The sequence below is a fragment of the Bufo bufo genome, chromosome 3 (assembly GCF_905171765.1).
Source record: "Bufo bufo chromosome 3, aBufBuf1.1, whole genome shotgun sequence".
Taxonomy (NCBI): domain Eukaryota; kingdom Metazoa; phylum Chordata; class Amphibia; order Anura; family Bufonidae; genus Bufo; species Bufo bufo.
The window spans coordinates 381,880,425-381,898,353 of NC_053391.1; the positions used below are offsets into that span (position 1 = coordinate 381,880,425).

Sequence of the window (17,929 nt, forward strand, 5' to 3'; positions counted from 1 at the left end):
GCAGAGCAGGGAGAGGGTGGTGCTGCTACTAGGGGGGCTTATACCATGGGGGAGTAATAAAGCCCACCATAATGCCCCCCCCCCAGTAGAAATAATTCTCCTTATAATGTATAGTGTGCAAAAAATACCCCCTTGTAATGACCGCAGTTGAACTAATGTCCCCATAGTGCCCCCATAATGTGCCAGTATAAAATACCCCTATATAGTGCCCCCAGTAAATGCCCCCATAGTGCTCCTCTCCCTTCATCCTAGTCAAATCAAAATCTGTAAAAAATAACCGGTGAAATCCGAAAGGTGCTCTTTGGAATGTGGGCCCCTTTGCCCACCTAGGCTGCAAAAAAGTGTCATACATGTGGTATCTCCGTACTCAGGAGAAGTTGGGCAATGTGTTTTGGGGTGTCATTTTACATATACCCATGCTGGGTGAGATAAATATCTTGGTCAAATGCCAACTTTGTATAAAAAAATGGGAAAAGTTGTCTTTTGCCAAGATATTTCTCTCGCCCAGCATGGGTATATGTAAAATGACACCCCAAAACACATTGCCCAACTTCTCCTGAGTACAGCGATACCACATGTGTGACACTTTTTTGCAGCCTAGGTGGGCAAAGGGGCCCACATTCCAAAGAGCACCTTTCGGATTTCACCGGCCATTTTTTACAGATTTTGATTTCAAACTACTTACCACACATTTGGGCCCCTAGAATGCCAGGGCAGTATAACTACCCCACAAGTGACCCCATTTTGGAAAGAAGACACCCCAAGATATTCCGTGAGGGGCATGGCGAGTTCCTAGAATTTTCTATTTTTTGTCACAAGTTAGCGGAAAATGATGATTTATTTTTTTGATTTTTTTTTACAAAGTCTCATATTCCACTAACTTGTGACAAAAAATAAAAACTTCTATGAACTCACTATGCCCATCAGCGAATACCTTGGGGTGTCTTCTTTCCAAAATGCGGTCACCTGTGGGGTAGTTATACTGCCGTGGCATTCTAGGGGCCCAAATGTGTGGTAAATAGTTTGAAATCAAAATCTGTAAAAAATGGCCGGTGAAATCCGACAGGTGCTCTTTGGAATGTGGGCCCCTTTGCCCACCTAGGCTGCAAAAAAGTGTCCCACATGTGGTATCGCCGTATTCAGGAGAAGTTGGGCAATGTGTTTTGGGGTGTCTTTTTACATATACTCATGCTGCATGAGAGAAATATCTCGGCAAAAGACAACTTTTCCTATTTTTTATACAAAGTTGGCATTTGACCAAGATATTTATCTCACCCAGCATGGGTATATGTAAAATGACACCCCAAAACACATTGCCCAACTTCTGCTGAGTACGGCGATACCAGATGTGTGACACTTTTTTGCAGCCTAGATGCGCAAAGGGGCCCACATTTCTTTTATGAGGGCATTTTTAGACATTTGGATCCCAGACTTCTTCTCACACTTTAGGGCCCCTAGAATGCCAGGGCAGTATAAATACCCCACATGTGACCCCATTTTGAAAAGAAGACACCCCAAGGTATTCAATGAGGGGCATGGCGAGTTCATAGAAAATTTTTTTTTTTGGCACAAGTTAGCGGAAATTGATTTTTTATTTTTTTCTCACAAAGTCTCCCTTTCCGCTAACTTGGGACAAAAATTTAAATCTTTCATGGACTCAATATGCCCCTCACGGAATACCTTGGGGTGTCTTCTTTCCGAAATGGGGTCACATGTGGGGTATTTATACTGCCCTGGCATTCTAGGGGCCCTAAAGCGTGAGAAGAAGTCTGGAATATAAATGTCTAAAATTTTTACGCATTTGGATTCCGTGAGGGGTATGGTGAGTTCATGTGAGATTTTATTTTTTGACACAAGTTAGTGGAATATGAGACTTTGTAAGAAAAAAAATAATAATTTCCGCTAACTTGGGCCAAAAAATTTCTGAATGGAGCCTTACAGGGGGGTGATCAATGACAGGGGGGTGATCAATGACAGGGGGGTGATCAGGGAGTCTATATGGGGTGATCACCCCCCTGTCATTGATCACCCCCCTATAAGGCTCCATTCAGATGTCTGTATGTGTTTTGCGGATCCGATCCATTTATCCGTGGATCCGTAAAAAACATACGGACATCTGAATACAGCCTTACAGGGGGGTGATCAATGACAGGGGGGTGATCAGGGAGTCTATATGGGGTGATCACCCCCCTGTAAGGCTCCATTCAGATGTCCGTATGTGTTTTGCGGATCCGATCCATGTATCAGTGGATCCGTAAAAATAATACGGACATCTGAATGGAGCCTTACAGGGGGGTGATCAATGACAGGGGGGTGATCAATGACAGGGGGGTGATCAGGGAGTCTATATGGGGTGATCACCCCCCTGTCATTGATCACCCCCCTATAAGGCTCCATTCAGATGTCCGTATGTGTTTTGCGGATCCGATCCATGTATCAGTGGATCCGTAAAAATCATACGGACATCTGAATGCAGCCTTACAGGGGGGTGATCAATGACAGCGGGGTGATCAGGGAGTCTATATGGGGTGATCACCCCCTGTAAGGCTCCATTCAGACGACTGTATGTGTTTTGCGGATCCGATCCATGTATCTGTGGATCTGTAAAAATCATGCGGACATCTGAATGCAGCCTTACAGGGGGTTGATCAATGACAGGGGGTTGATCAATGACAGGGGGGTGATCAATTACAGGGGGGTGATCAGGGAGTCTATATGGGGTGATCACCCCCGTCATTGATCACGCCCCTGTAAGGCAACATTCAGACGTCCGTATGCGTTTTGCGGATCCGATCCATGTATCAGTGGATCCGTAAAAATCATACGGACATCTGAATGGAGCCTTACAGGGGGGTGATCAATGACAGGGGGGTGATCAATGACAGGGGGGTGATCAGGGAGTTTATATGGGGTGATCAGGGGTTCATAAGGGGTTAATAAGTGACAGGGGGGTGTAGTGTAGTGTAGTGGTGTTTGGTGCTACTTTACTGAGCTACCTGTGTCCTCTGGTGGTCGATCCAAACAAAAGGGACCACCAGAGGACCAGGTAGCAGGTATATTAGACGCTGTTATCAAAACAGCGTCTAATATACCTGTTAGGGGTTAAAAAAATCACATCTCCAGCCTGCCAGCGAACGATCGCCGCTGGCAGGCTGGAGATCCACTCGCTTACCTTCCGATCCTGTGAACATAGGCGCGCGCGTTCACAGGAAATCTCGCGTCTCGCGAGATGATGCGTAGATGCGTGACTCTGCGCAGGGCTGCCGCCTCCGGAACGCGATCCTGCGTTAGGCGGTCCAGAGGCGGTTAAATATCCCAAACATATTGGCAACCATAAAGTTACATGTACAGAGAAAAGCTTTACTTAGGAAAGAACACCCAGATACTGTTGGTCACAATAATCTACATGAACCAAAATTATAATGAATCAGGCACATGGAATCATAGTACGCAATTTGACAATGTTTTAGAAAAGTGGCCTATTATTGTATTCTGGTCCATATTGCAGACATAGTCATTGTATATTGACAGGAGTGAGAAAAATGCAGCATGCACATGGACGGTATCCATATTTTGCAGACCAACATACTGACACGGCTGTGTGAATAAAGAATAACTGCACTAGTCATATATAATGATCATATTCTTTACACAGTTGGCTGCCTCTGTGAACAACAATTGCAGCAATCACATAATACCCTAGCATTCCTAGATTTTTTTTTTATTGCATTGTACTGTACTTATTTTAGACTTCCTATTGTATTGTTTGTTAAAGATATTTTTAAAGGGGTTGTCCAGGATCAAATAGATTTTTTAAAACATGATATCTTACCATGTCTAGCTGAGTCAAGGTCTCCCTTTTGTGTTCCTGTATTTTTAGCACTTCTCCAGTGCTCCTACGGTCCCCCACTGAATATTGACATGTTTGTGTATATCTGCGCTAACTTCCTGTCACACTGCCTTGTGGGTTCCACAAGGCAGCGCAGCATCGCGGCGTCTGAGCTGTCAGTCAGATCAGTCTCTACTCCTTCGTGCATCTTCCCCTCTCATTGATATTCCCCCTCCTGCCCACATATCTCTCCTCTCTATCTTTATAGATAAGGCTGCGCAATTCCCAGTGACGTCACCGGATCAGAGGGGCATTACATATCGCTGATGTTACCTCATACAATCCTCCCTCCCTGCGCTCCGCCTAATATTATTGTGTGCCGGTGACGTCACCGGACCAGAGGGGCATTACATATCCCTGATGTTACCTCCTACAAACCTCCCTCCCTGCGCTCTGCATAATATTCTTGTTTTCCGGTGACATCACCGGACCAGAGGAGCGTTACCTAGCGCAGCCTGTTTCCGCCTACTACCCGCCCTCCCTGCGCTCTGAATAATGTCCGTGGGTGCCGGTGACGTCACCGGGCTCCTTGCAAAGCGGAAGAAGAGGCTTCGCTCTCCACAAAGGGGCCTGGTACGTCACCAAATTCTGAGTCGGTAGTGCAGTTTCTCTACAAGTTAGAGACTAGAAAACGGGGTATCAGAAAAGGAAAATAAAGGTAATGCAGGCATGTATGTACAAATAAGGTGACTACAGTGCACCAATCCCGGACAACCCCTTTAATTACTATTTTTTATGTTTTTTTATGCCACTCATTGTGGGATTTCATGTATGTCTTGTCCATAATAAAATTCTAGAAACAGTAAGAAAAGCTCATGTTTACAGCAGCAAAACTGCTACTGCACTAAACTCAAACGCAGACTTTATTCTCCTAGGACTGTAACCCACAAATTTGTGTGGAGGACCAAAATTCAACCAACTTTATAATTGTAATTTTACAGCTTTTAGTGCATTTTTATTTTAGTTATATTTATATATCTCTGGGAACCCCTTAAATTATTTCTGCACATTAAAAGAAATCCAATGTCTTTCTAAATAATCCAGCAGTAATACATTAAAAACAAGGGTTGTCCCTCAAAAATAGGGATACTTGCGTGTTATTGGATTGCATGAGTCAAAAACTTTCCTGAACATAAAAGTGAAGTTAAAAAGTCGCAAATACCTTTTCATGCTGCCCTCGCAACTTTTCCAAAAAGGGGTGCAGCATGGGCGGGAAGGGGTATGGCCAGCTGCAGCAGCAGATTTATCTTCTTTTTTTTTTTTTTTTTTTCACCTGACAGGTAGGGCCTTACCTTATAATTTATTTGTTTGTTTTTTTTGTGGAAAACTGCACAAAACATTTTTAAAAAGTATATATATTTTTTTATTTTTTTTTTATTTTAAAATATTTTATTTTCAATATCAGAAAATAGACAGAGTGAACAGAACACCAACAGTGGTGTAAATCGGTACCAGATACATAGTCATAAGGATACAACAATGTGTAAGAATATTGGTAGATAGAAGCAGCTAATTTCAGGTATATGAAACACAAGTGTACATATTATAGATGCAAGGATACAGGCAGTCATAATCCTAAAAGACAATATATTTCCTAATTTGAAGAGTGATCAAGTAGAGAGGAATTCCTTGCCAGGAATCTTTCTGTTCGAGAGCCACCACACCACATAAAATACGCGGGATGTTAGAAGTCGGACAGAGTTTCCCCCCCAACTTTCATCTGGAGGCAACACCAATAAGTCTTCCCTCTGTTTAGCAGTGGAGCTACCAAGGCAGGGCCAAGAGTATCTATGAGGTGAAGCTGAATAATTTAGGTCTAAAGAAACCTGTATTTTGTCCAAGGAGCCCACCGTCTTAAAAATGCCGGATGTGTTCTAGATTCCCAAGAGGCAAGTTCCTGAAAACGGTACATTTGATCGACCTTGAGCCTCCACTGCTCCACCGAGGGAATGCTAGTCTGTAGCCAATATTTGGGTATCAGAAGGCGAGCCACTATCAAAAGTTGCTTAAAGAGAAAGGATGGGGAGGGAATCTTAATGCCTGTTTTCTGGTGCAAATAAAGCCAGAAATCTACGGTTACTCAGAGCTGCCGTAGATTTCTGTTTAGGCACATGGACTGTCAGAGGATGTGCCTAATTTATGACGAGGTGTGCGCCGGCAGCGCAGGGGATATCAAAACTGATGCAGAAATTGCTGGTTTTGATAACTCCCCCAAAGCTCCAACATGGAAATTAAACTTTCCCCACATGCCTTTAGCATATAATTTACTTTTGGCACCAGCATAGGCATTAGCGTTCTCATTATATGTAGATGATAAATTGTTCTCATGCTGCTCATGCATAAATTTACTCAAATTCCATCTATGCAAAAAAGTGAAAATATATATTTATTACAATAATTTAGCTTCTTATGCGTACCTGAAAATGTTAGATCGGACATTGTGCAGTCATTGTATTGTGAAGGTAACTATTTCTATTCACATGTAAGAATATGTGTTTTTCTCATTTTGCACAGAATCTCAGCATGAATTCAGCAGATAATTTAAAGGCTATTAGGCTAATGTACCCTCAGTCTTCCTCTCCATAATAAGTTGATTTGAGAATCAATTGTAATTTTGGCATTGTATAGAAATGTTTCTTACCAGAAATGGTTAGTCTAGTTTCAGACTCCAGAACCAAGTTTCTTTATTGTGATTCCATGATATATGGTATTGTGTTCTTTGTCTCTATTGCCAATTCAGTGTATAAAGCTTGTGAAATGCAGTGTGTACACATGTGACACACAGTCTGCGGGTGTGATAAAGCACTGCTCATATATGCTAAATTAAATAATTCACAGACAGTTCAAGCTCCTTTGGAGCCCAAGGCAATCATGCAAAAATATACACCTCCATAAATACCGCTGTATTATAATCCACAATGCACCCATAACAATGACAGCAGGCACAGTGTGTCCATAACTGTGACAGTCACAGCGCCTCCATAACAATTGCAGCTAGTGTCCCCATTACAGTAACAGCCACAGTGCCCTGTGACTGTGACAGTCTTTACAAACCATGGAATTGCATGGACAGCTAGCCAGGAATCAGTCTTCCCTTTAACTATCTGCACCTATTCGATGCAACGGTGCAGCGTGTGACTTTATATGAGGGTGCCCGGGCAATCCAACTTCCCAGCTCCCAGTCTTCTGTCTGACGCAAGGTCTGGATGGGCACCTGGGAGTCCACCTTTCTGTAGTGTGGCCTTGTACTGTCTGAGCTTGCACTGCAGCTACAGCATTGACTGAGGCTCTCACACTCAGTCACTGGAGTACTATCCCACTCTGTGACTGGCTATTCACTTGCATCATCACACACAGTACATGAGGTGTGGAGCAAGAGTGGGTAGAGTGGAGATACACTGGGGAGAGTAGCATTTAGGGCACATTAGGGGGTAAGTGGCATTTGGGGCACAGTGATGGCACACTGGAGAGCAGAGTGGTGGCATTCAGAGGGGCAGAATGGTGGCAAATGGGGTATGACATTTGGGGGCAAAGTGAAAGCAGATTAGGGGCAGAGTGATGGTATTCAGAAAATAAAGTGATGATGGCATAATAACGCATATGAGTCTGGCTGATAGCAAACTCTTGGAGGCAGCAAGGATTGTAGTATTTTGCTATACAAAAAAATGTCTTTAATTAGGGGCTCCAGACAACTTTGCTTAGGGCCCCGGAAATGCCATGTCTGCCCCTGCACAGTTCCCCCATAATAGCGACATCCACAATGCAGCTCCCTTGACAGTTTTCTCCCTAGTTTTCTAGAAATTACCTGGTGTCTTTAATTGTTGAGTACATTTTCCAGGAATTCAGATTAAACTCATGGTCTTTTACGTGGCCGTGTTTTGAGGGGAGGCCCACAGACCTCAGTCATTGCATGTCTATAGGCTCACGAGGTATATATCTGATACTGCCAATAATCAAGGTGTTAATAAATGTAATAATCATGAGGACAACTAGAAAGTGAAAGAGACCATAGGCGCAATATAGGGCGTTAAAAGTAAAGAGATATGTAAATACAAAGCAGAGGTCATGTGCCAAAAGAATGCTTGCCTATTCTGGTTGTGCCTAGGCACAAATCTTGTCTTGGTCAGATTGATTACTTCATCAGGTTGGATGGAAGGGCGTAATCTGATAAAAGGATCAATTCGACCCAGAAACCCATAGTCTATTTAAATTAAACATTCTGTTGTGCCTGTTAGGTAGTTGGAAGATCTTCAACCATATTCAGACAGCTCTTCTTTTCTTTTCTTAAATATCTTTTGATAATTTTAGTTTAAAGGGCATAAACTAATGTTGCCAAGCTGATAAACGTCTGGTGCATGTTAATTAATCTTAATACAACCTGTCATCAAATTTCTGCTGCCCTCCCTGAAGACAACATAAAGTAGTGACAGACAAGCCGATTTCATCAGTGTGTCATTCATGAGCTGAAAGTACACTAAGTGGTTACCGAGAGCAAGCATTGTAATCATTTCAGCCCTGGTGTGGAAAAGAGTCACGGCTGCCTGAGAAGAGTCACGGTTATTCATGAGCTCCTTTTATCCCTCCCACAGAAGAACACTGTGGGTGGGGAAAGCAGGAGAATATGAATAACCATGACTTTTTTCCATGCCTTGGCTGCAATTATGGATTATGATGCTGGTTCTCAGCAACCACTTTGTTTTTAGCTCATGAATGACACACCACTAAAATCAGCATTTCTGTCACTACTTTGTGCTGCCCTCAGTGAGGATAGCATAAAGGCGATGACAGGCTCCCTTTAAATCGATTAGGCATGCTTCTTCTCATCTTGCAAATGCACCAGACATTTATCACTTTGGCAGCATTAGTTTTCATGCATTTATTACCCATTTCTTACTAAAATATCTTATTTTCAATTCTTCAAATTCCTATAGATCTAGAAGCCTTAAGAACAAAAGAAAAGATAAATCTAAAGACAGAAAAAGGTATGAATATTTCTTTTATTTCACATGTGAAAAATCATGTTAACCCTGAATTTGCGTTTGATAATTTTTTTTAAAAGAGACGCTTCCATCAGAAATTGATATTTTTGTAAAACTCAGTGGGTAATTCTCAAGATAACAGTAAGAGTAGATATAACAGTATGACGGCGCTATTAGGGCTCTTTCACACGAGCGGATGCAGTGCGTGGAATCCGCTGCGTGAAAGAGACCCAAGCCCCGCTCCGGACAGAAGAGACACGGAGCATTAACATGATTGATAATTCTTCGTGCCTCTCTGTGACCTTATTACTACAAAATCACAGTGAGATAAAGTTGTCACCGTGATTTTGTAGTAAAAATGTCACAGAGAGCATTATCAATCATGTTAATGCTCCGTGTCTCTGCTGTCCAGAGCTGGACTTGGCTGTCTTTCTCGCAGTGGATTCCACGCATGGCATCCACTCGTGTGAAAGAGCCCTTATTCTCTTGATAGACCTAAATAAAGATTCCCAAAGAAGAGTATTCCATTGATTAGTGTAATGTGTAATGCTCTAATTGAGTCATTGGTCGAATTGATTGTCTAACTGAAAAAGTTAAATGAGACTGTTTGTTGTGGCGAAAGTCCCAAAAAATAGGAACTTAAAGAGCCAACATTCCCACCTTTTTATAAAGCAAATGTATATAGAATATTCATATATATAGGCTAGTAATATATGATTATTTTTGGAAGTGTCCCTTTAAATTAGGACTCTACACAAGATTGTATTGGGAGGGGGAGGTAGAGTAAAGGTGACTACACGGTAATGACATATCAGGGAACTTCCCTCTTTCCAAAGCGGTCCCCCAAAATGGGGATATGGTCACGCTCACTGTGTCTCAATGTCCCACTAGAATCCTGCTAGGACTCAGTACTGTCATTGAGAGCTGATGGACTTGTAAACTGAGTCCAGTTATGATGAGTTTGTAGATCAAAGGATTTGAAACAAGGCCCTTTGTTATACATCCGATTTAGTAATTTGAAATTAGAGGAGTGAGAGATCCTCATCTGTGATGGTACATAATACCATTTGAAAAAACATATAATATATATATATACTAATTCATTTTATACAGAGACCACAGAAATGTATATTCAATGGGCTATACATTAGCTCCAAATAGATTAAAGGAAACCAACGACTCATACTCACCTTAGTGATCAACCGCCGCTCCTGTTCTACCAATTCCCAGGTCCCCTGCCAGTTTCTGCCTCTTATTTCCTCCCTACACGTAGGAAATGACTGGCAGCCAGTGACTGGCAGCAATGATCCACCTCAGTCATTATTCTGTTTGCCAAAAGTGACCAGGAAGCAAAGACTGGTAGGGAATCCCGGGAACATTGTAGTGAGTGTGGCAGAGAATCAGTAAGGCAAGTATGAATTTTTTGTCTTTGCAGCTTTGTATTAAAAAAAATATATCAGCTGGGCAGATTGGGTCATATCAGCTCCGCTTTGTTCCTTAGTGCAGTATCACTACTAAACATGCAATAAACTTTCCTATTGGCTTTTATCTTATCAAGGGTATGGATTCTGTGTTTTAAAATCCCATCTATAATTATTTTCCTTGTTAAATTGTTTTTGGCAGATCACATAGTGGATCACCTGTTCGGAGAACCCACAGACACAGCAGTTGCAGTTCTCACAGTGCTTCCCCTTCCTCTGACTATAGCACCTCCAAGTCACCATGCAGGTAATTTGACTTATTTTCTTTTTATGTACAGTAATTTTGATTCTCAAGAGAAGTTGTCAGTATAATATAGGGACATAGGCAGGATTTTGACAAGGTGAGAGTTCACACAAAGATGTATAAGCATGCATGCAGTCAAGTAAGCATGTATGCACTTTCCACTCTCAATCAATATGCTTTGGACAGAAAAGAATAAGGCAACAGAAAACAATTTTTTTTTAAGTGTTTGTTCAAAAATTTGCAAAAGAAGTAAAAGATAAAAAAAAAAACTCAGGGCGTACACAGAAATCATAGGACGCCATAGCAACATTTACAATGGGCCATACCCCCATTTAATGTCTGTTTATGGGGCATAGTTGAACTTCGCATTGTTTTGACTTTTTTTTGGCCATGCTGTGTTTTGGGGAAAAAAACGCCACTAACTCAAAAGTTTGTTGGCTTTTTTTTTTCCTTTTTTTTTTTCACTTTAAGCTATAATTTGGACACAGCTGCTTTTTTGTGTTTATCCCAAATTCAATTTATTTATGTGATAAAACTGCCATAAATACATTGATTAATCTCCACTAGCGAGCTCTATATCCCATTGTAAATGATGAAGTGATGAATGTCTGCAGCCACCACTAGGAGGAGCTTAGTACATATGAATTTATTCAGTGAAAATAGAACTCCATAAGAGCTGTATAAATAACTATGCAGTGAGCTCCCCCTAGTGGTGGCTGCAGAAAATGTATTTGACTGTATCGATAAGCAGTGAAATCAGCTCAGTTCCTGGCCCACCTTTCATGAGCGGTGCTGTAGCCATCACATGGAAAGTATGCCGCTGAACACTATATAAATTTGATGTTGCCATAATTGTATTGAACCAGAGAATAAAGTCAGCAGGTAATTTATCCCGCATGGTGGATGCTGTAAAAGCAAAACCCAGACAAACAGTGTTGGAGTTGCTGTTTTTCTTTTCCATCCCCATCCACTCCCCAGAACAAAGTTACAATACATGTGCTCCAAGACATTTAGAAATACAACTCATCCCATAAAAACACTTATATGGCAACATTGACCTATTGATAGGCCATCAATACCTGATCAAAGAGGGTCCGACACCCGGCAACCCCACTGATCAGCTTTTTGAATGGGAGACAGTGCTTCATGCACCTATTGATAGGCCATCCAATATCTGATCTGCGGAGGTCGACAACCTGCAACCTTGCTGATCAGCTGTTTGAAGAGGAGACGGTGCTTCATGCAAGTGTTACTTCCTCCTTATTACACTGCGGATCCTGGCGGCGTGGTGGAATTACACTTGAATGTAGAGATTACTTGTAATTACACTGCACCACCGAGACTTCTGAGACAACGGTTAGTGTAATGAAGTGGAAGCGGTACTTGCATGGAGTGCCAATTCCTTTTCAAACAGCTGATTGATGGGGGTGCCGGATTTCACATCTCGCTGATCAGATATTGATGACCTATCCTGGGGATAGATCATCAGTATATACAGCCTACGCAACCCCTTTAAGCTGTTGCAAGACACCTCTGTTTGGTTGCTGAATTAAATTACCGTAAGTCAAATACCCTTTCTATTTTCTTACAGACAAAGCCCCAAGCATAGGCAGGATGACCACAGATCCAGCCGCAGTCTCTCCTCTTCTTGCACTGCTCACAGTCGGTCTGCCACACCTCACCAGAATGGGCACAAGAGTGGCAGTCACAATGGTCACCACAATCAAGGCCATGGCGTTATTGTAGAGAAACATTTGGATGTATGTACACTTTTGTGATTTTCCATCTACATTAAGTATCCACTGTGTATGTTCTTACTCTAGACTCTGCATTATTATTGTCCATATTTACCTTCTCAATCAGTAAGTGATGTACTAGTCCCCTGGTCCTGCACTGAGACTTTAATATTTTACATATCATTCATATTTAAAAGATCTAACTTTCATACATATGAAGCTGCCAAACTCTCATTCTCAGTCAGTTTACCGGCTACTTTACCTTTGAACATTTAAAAAAAAAAGCACTTTAGCTGTCAGTTGGAACAGACTATTGAATGTCTGAAGATTTGGTAGTATTTGTGCAAAAATTCTAGTCTAATCATCTGCATAAACCTGGTAAGAAAAAAAAGAGTGAAAATGATATACCATCTGTTCTGGTATTTGAAATAAGAGAAATATATATATATTTCTACAGTATTTGGATGTACTATGCCATTCAACTTATGGTAGGTGCAATAAAACTGAAGGTCATTATTCTTTAAATTTAAAGTGTAACTGTCATTCTTTTTTTATTTTTGTAATGTATAAAGGCAGTGATACTGACCATTACAGAACAGTCAGTGTTAGCAAGTCTCCACTGTTATGTAAACAGAAGACAGAGGAGCGTTACTAAGGCTCAAAATGGGTCACATTAGAGCTATTTTCTAATAGAAATGTGAGATTTCAGTAATTCAAGTATATTACAAAAATGGTTAGTATCACTGCCCCTACACATTACAAAAATAAAAAAGAATGACAGTTACACTTTAAAGAATTATATTTAAAAATATAAAAAAATATTTAATGGGAAAGTTCTTCCCTTTAAATAGATCTCTCTGTAATAAATTGTTGAAAAATTTTAATGCTACCTAGATACAATGAGGATGACAGTGTAAAGAAAATGTAATCCATTTTTAAAGGAATGCTTTGTGTGACTCAGTTTGCCACTGAGCAAGGTTTTCATACATATGATAATAGGTGACCTTCATGGTGGCATTGATTACAAGAGTATTCCCTTTTGTGCATATCTTTAGCATGCAAATCTTCTTCAGAAATTAACATGGGTAAACAGTGATTTTTCCCATGTCCCTCTTCAATGCAATTTCGACTTTTATTGAGCTGCTATATTTGTACTTAATGCCGATTTATGTTTCATGAAAAATAGTTATAGCAGTATAACCAGTGTTGGTTTTCAGCATTTATATGATTAAATTGAGCAATCCTGCTCTGGTGTACACAATGAGTTCATCCTGGCAGAGATTAGTTCAGTATGTCTAGTACAGGTAGAGTGCCTGTAATGATTGTGCGGTAGTACAAGTAGTATTTATTTAAATAACCATGGGAATAAGATGGTCACTAACAATAACCTACAAATGGGTTCCCAATTATAAATACAAGAAAAAAACTGAACAGAACTGGTGGGTAACCTCAATTAAGACTTAACTTTTATTACATCATTAAAATACCCAAAAAGGAAGCAGACGGTCACCCGCCAGGGTGCAAAACACTTGTCACAAATCACTCAGTGGGGAATGAATACAATAATGCTATATTAGTGCCAAGAGAACTAGGAGGGAGCGGGAAAGGGAAAACTGGGTCTATTCCTCCTAGTAAACCCTCCTCTAGTAGTGCTCCACCTGGGCATCAACAAGCTGACCCTAAACAGGGCGATCCCACTGCGTGTCTACTTCCTCCTAGTATATCCTAGTGTCCCTATGCTGCGCCATTTGACTGCCCAGCTTCATCAAGGAAGGGAGCAAGCGAGGGAACTAACACCTGGCACAGTAAAGGATACACTGAGAAAAGCTACATAAAGCAATTAAGCATTATAGTCCTGCTCAAGCACAAACGTATAGATATGCACACGATAGCAAGCAGTATATAGCTATATCCCAGTACCACTCAGACACGTTTCATTGGCATAAGGCCAACTCATCAGGGGACTTGAATTAATAAAATACAGCAATGAAAGAACAAAAAAATAAACAATAAAGTGCAAAAAACAAGTGAAACTTAGCTTAGCAAAAATGGTAGAGGCTCCATCTGGTCAATCTAATAGAGTACTTTGTCCTCATGGCACAGCCCTCTACTTTCTCTGAAGCATATAGTCATCCAGCCGGGCTTGTGGCTGCAGCATATGGTGCCATGAGGACAAAGTACTCCATTAGACTTACCAGATGGAGCCTTTGTCGTTATTGTTAAGCTGAGTTTTACTTTTTTTTTGCACTTTATCTATTGTTTATTTTTTGTTATTTAATTGCTGTATTTTATTAATTCAAGTCCCCTGATGAGTTGGCCTCATGCCAATGAAACGTGTCTGGCAGAGTGGTACACGGATATAGCTATATACTGCTTTCTATCGTGTGCATATCTATATGTTTGTGCTTGGGCAGGACTATATATACCTGCTTAATTGCTTTATGTAGCTTTTCTCAGTGTATCCTTTATTGTGCCAGGTGTTAGTTCCCTCGCTTGTTCCCTTCCTCGATGAAGCTGGGCAGTCAAATGGCGCGGCATAGGGACACCTAGGGATATACTAGGAGGAAGTAGACACGCAGTGGGATCGCCCTGTTTAGGGTCAGCTTCTTGAGTTGATCCCCAGGTGGAGCACTACTAGAGGAGGGTTTACTAGAAAGAATAGACCTAGTTTTCTCTCCCCCCTCCGCTCCCTCCTAGTTCTCTTGGCTCTAATATAGCATTATTGTATTCATTTACCACTGAGTGATTTGTGACAAGTGTGTTGCACCCTGGCAGGTGACATTCTGCTTCCTTTTTGGGTATTTTAAGGATGTATTAAAAGTTAAGTCTTAATTGAGGTTACCCACTAGCTCTGTTCAGTTTTTTCTTGGTAGTACAGGTAGCAAGCAGAACAGTACATATATTACAAATAGATATTAATAATGCACATACCTGCAGTACAGGTAGAGAGTAGTATAGGACATGCTGTACGGGCAGAGAGGAGTGCTATAGATGTAGCACACTCAGAGAACAGTACAGTACATGAAGCACAGGCTGAAAGCAGTACAGTACATAAAGCACAGGCTGAGAGCTGTACAGTACATGAAGAACAGGCTGAGAACAGTACAGTACATGAAGCACAGGCAGAGAACTGTACAGTACATGAAGCACAGGCAGAGAACTGTACAGCACATGAAGCACAGGCTGACAACAGTACAGTATCTGAAGCACAGGCAGAGAACAGTACAGTACATAAAGCACAGGCTGAAAGCAGTACAGTACATAAAGCACAGGCTGAGAGCTGTACAGCACATGAAGCACAGGCTGACAACAGTACAGTATCTGAAGCACAGGCAGAGAACAGTACTGTACATAAAGCACAGGCTGAAAGCAGTACAGTACATAAATCACAGGCTGAGAGCTGTACAGCACATGAAGCACAGGCTGACAACAGTACAGTATCTGAAGCACAGGCAGAGAACAGTACAGTACATAAAGCACAGGCTGACAACAGTACAGCATCTGAAGCACAGGCAGAGAACAGTACAGTACATAAAGCACAGGCTGAGAGCTGTACAGCCCATGAAGCACAGGCTGACAACAGTACAGTATCTGAAGCACAGGCAGAGAACAGTACAGTACATAAAGCACAGGCTGACAACAGTACAGCATCTGAAGCACAGGCAGAGAACAGTACAGTACATAAAGCACAGGCTGAAAGCAGTACAGTACATAAAGCACAGGCTGAGAGCTGTACAGCCCATGAAGCACAGGCTGACAACAGTACAGTATCTGAAGCACAGGCAGAGAACAGTACAGTACATAAAGCACAGGCTGAAAGCAGTACAGTACATAAAGCACAGGCTGAGAGCTGTACAGCACATGAAGCACAGGCTGACAACAGTACAGTATCTGAAGCACAGGCAGAGAACAGTACAGTACATAAAGCACAGGCTGAAAGCTGTACAGTACATGAAGCACAGGCTGAGAACAGTACAGTACACAAAGTGCAGACAGAGAACAGTACAGTACATGAAGCACAGGCTGAAAGCAGTACAGTACACGAAGCACAGGCAGAGAACTGTACAGTACATGAAGTACAGGCTGAAAGCAGTACAGTACACGAAGCACAGGCAGAGAACTGTACAGTACATGAAGTACAGAAAGAAGAGTACAGTACATAAAGCACAGGCTGACAACAGTACAGTATCTGAAGCACAGGCAGAGAACAGTACAGTACATAAAGCACAGGCTGAAAGCTGTACAGTACATGAAGCACAGGCTGAGAACAGTACAGTACACAAAGTGCAGACAGAGAACAGTACAGTACATGAAGCACAGGCTGAAAGCAGTACAGTACACGAAGCACAGGCAGATAACAGTACAGTACATGAAGTACAGAAAGAAGAGTACAGTACATAAAGCACAGGCTGAAAGCAGTACAGTACACGAAGCACAGGCAGATAACAGTACAGTACATGAAGTACAGAAAGAAGAGTACAGTACATAAAGCACAGGCTGAGAATGGTACAGTACATAAAGCACAAGAGCATGATTGCGATTGCAGTGGATGCTATATCTGCCGTTTTTCTGCTGTTTTAAACAGCAGACAAACGAGGCTAATGTCTGCGATTAGCGATAAAGCAGATTACGGACTTATAACCCATTAGGTGCTGTGGTGATTTGAGGAGCTGTTTGTTGTATGTAAAAGCCCTAGTCTCTCTGAATAAACCAAGGCATTTACAACTGCAGTTCCTATGGAGCGCTGCAGCTGGCAGGGCTCCATAATTACTTGGCAAATCTGCAATGAATTGCAATGGCAATTCATTGTAATGTAAGGGAGAAGCAATCTTATAATTAATAATTGTTACTTATAGTACCGTAACCTAGGGTAACAAAAAATGTAAAAAAAAATAAAACTCAGAAAAAAACATTGAAATCATAATTCCCCATAATTAAAAAAAACAATAAGAAATAAACATCATAGGCATTGCCGCATCCCAAAATGCTTAATCTATTAAAATATAAATGTATTTATCCTGTACGGTGAACATCGTAATGGGAAAAAAACAAAATGGCCCATTTGACATTTTTTCAGTGCTTCACCTGCCCGCAATACATTGAATAAAAATGTAATGTAAAAATTTGATTAAATAGCTATTCCAAAATAGTTTCAATAAAAACTACAGATCACCTGGCAAAAAATTAACCCTCACGCAGTTCTGTAGACATGACTATAAAAAAGTTATGGGGGTCAGAATATAGCGCTGAAAAGAAAAAAAAAGTTCCAAAGTTTTTAGTTTTTTAAGTATTAAATCCCAAGAAAAACTATATAAATATAGTATTGCTGTAATTGTACTGACCTGAATAATGAAGGGCACAGGTCAGTTTTACCACCCAGGGAATGGAGTAAAAAACAAAACCCATAAAACCGTGGCAGAATAATTTTTTTCAATTCCACCCCATTCGAAATTGCAGGCTACACATTTCAGCACTGGGCTATTGCTTTCCTCAGACCATAGGGAAGCACTAGCCAAATGCTGAAATGCATAACTTGAATATAAAGAAGATTACTATTACACAGAAACTTTGTTCATTTTGTAATTAATAACCTACAGTAT

At 41.2% G+C, this 17,929-nt stretch overlaps 1 protein-coding gene across 1 annotated transcript in view; it reads left to right on the top strand.

The window, feature by feature from the left end:
• SRRM3 (serine/arginine repetitive matrix 3) overlaps positions 1 to 17,929 on the top strand; it is a 487,174-nt gene that overhangs the window by 433,302 nt on the left and 35,943 nt on the right. The window contains exons 11-13 of the mRNA XM_040424724.1: positions 8,821 to 8,871; positions 10,492 to 10,596; positions 12,185 to 12,353. Coding sequence (XP_040280658.1) covers positions 8,821 to 8,871; positions 10,492 to 10,596; positions 12,185 to 12,353 — 325 coding nt within the window. The remainder of the gene's footprint in view (positions 1 to 8,820; positions 8,872 to 10,491; positions 10,597 to 12,184; positions 12,354 to 17,929) is intronic.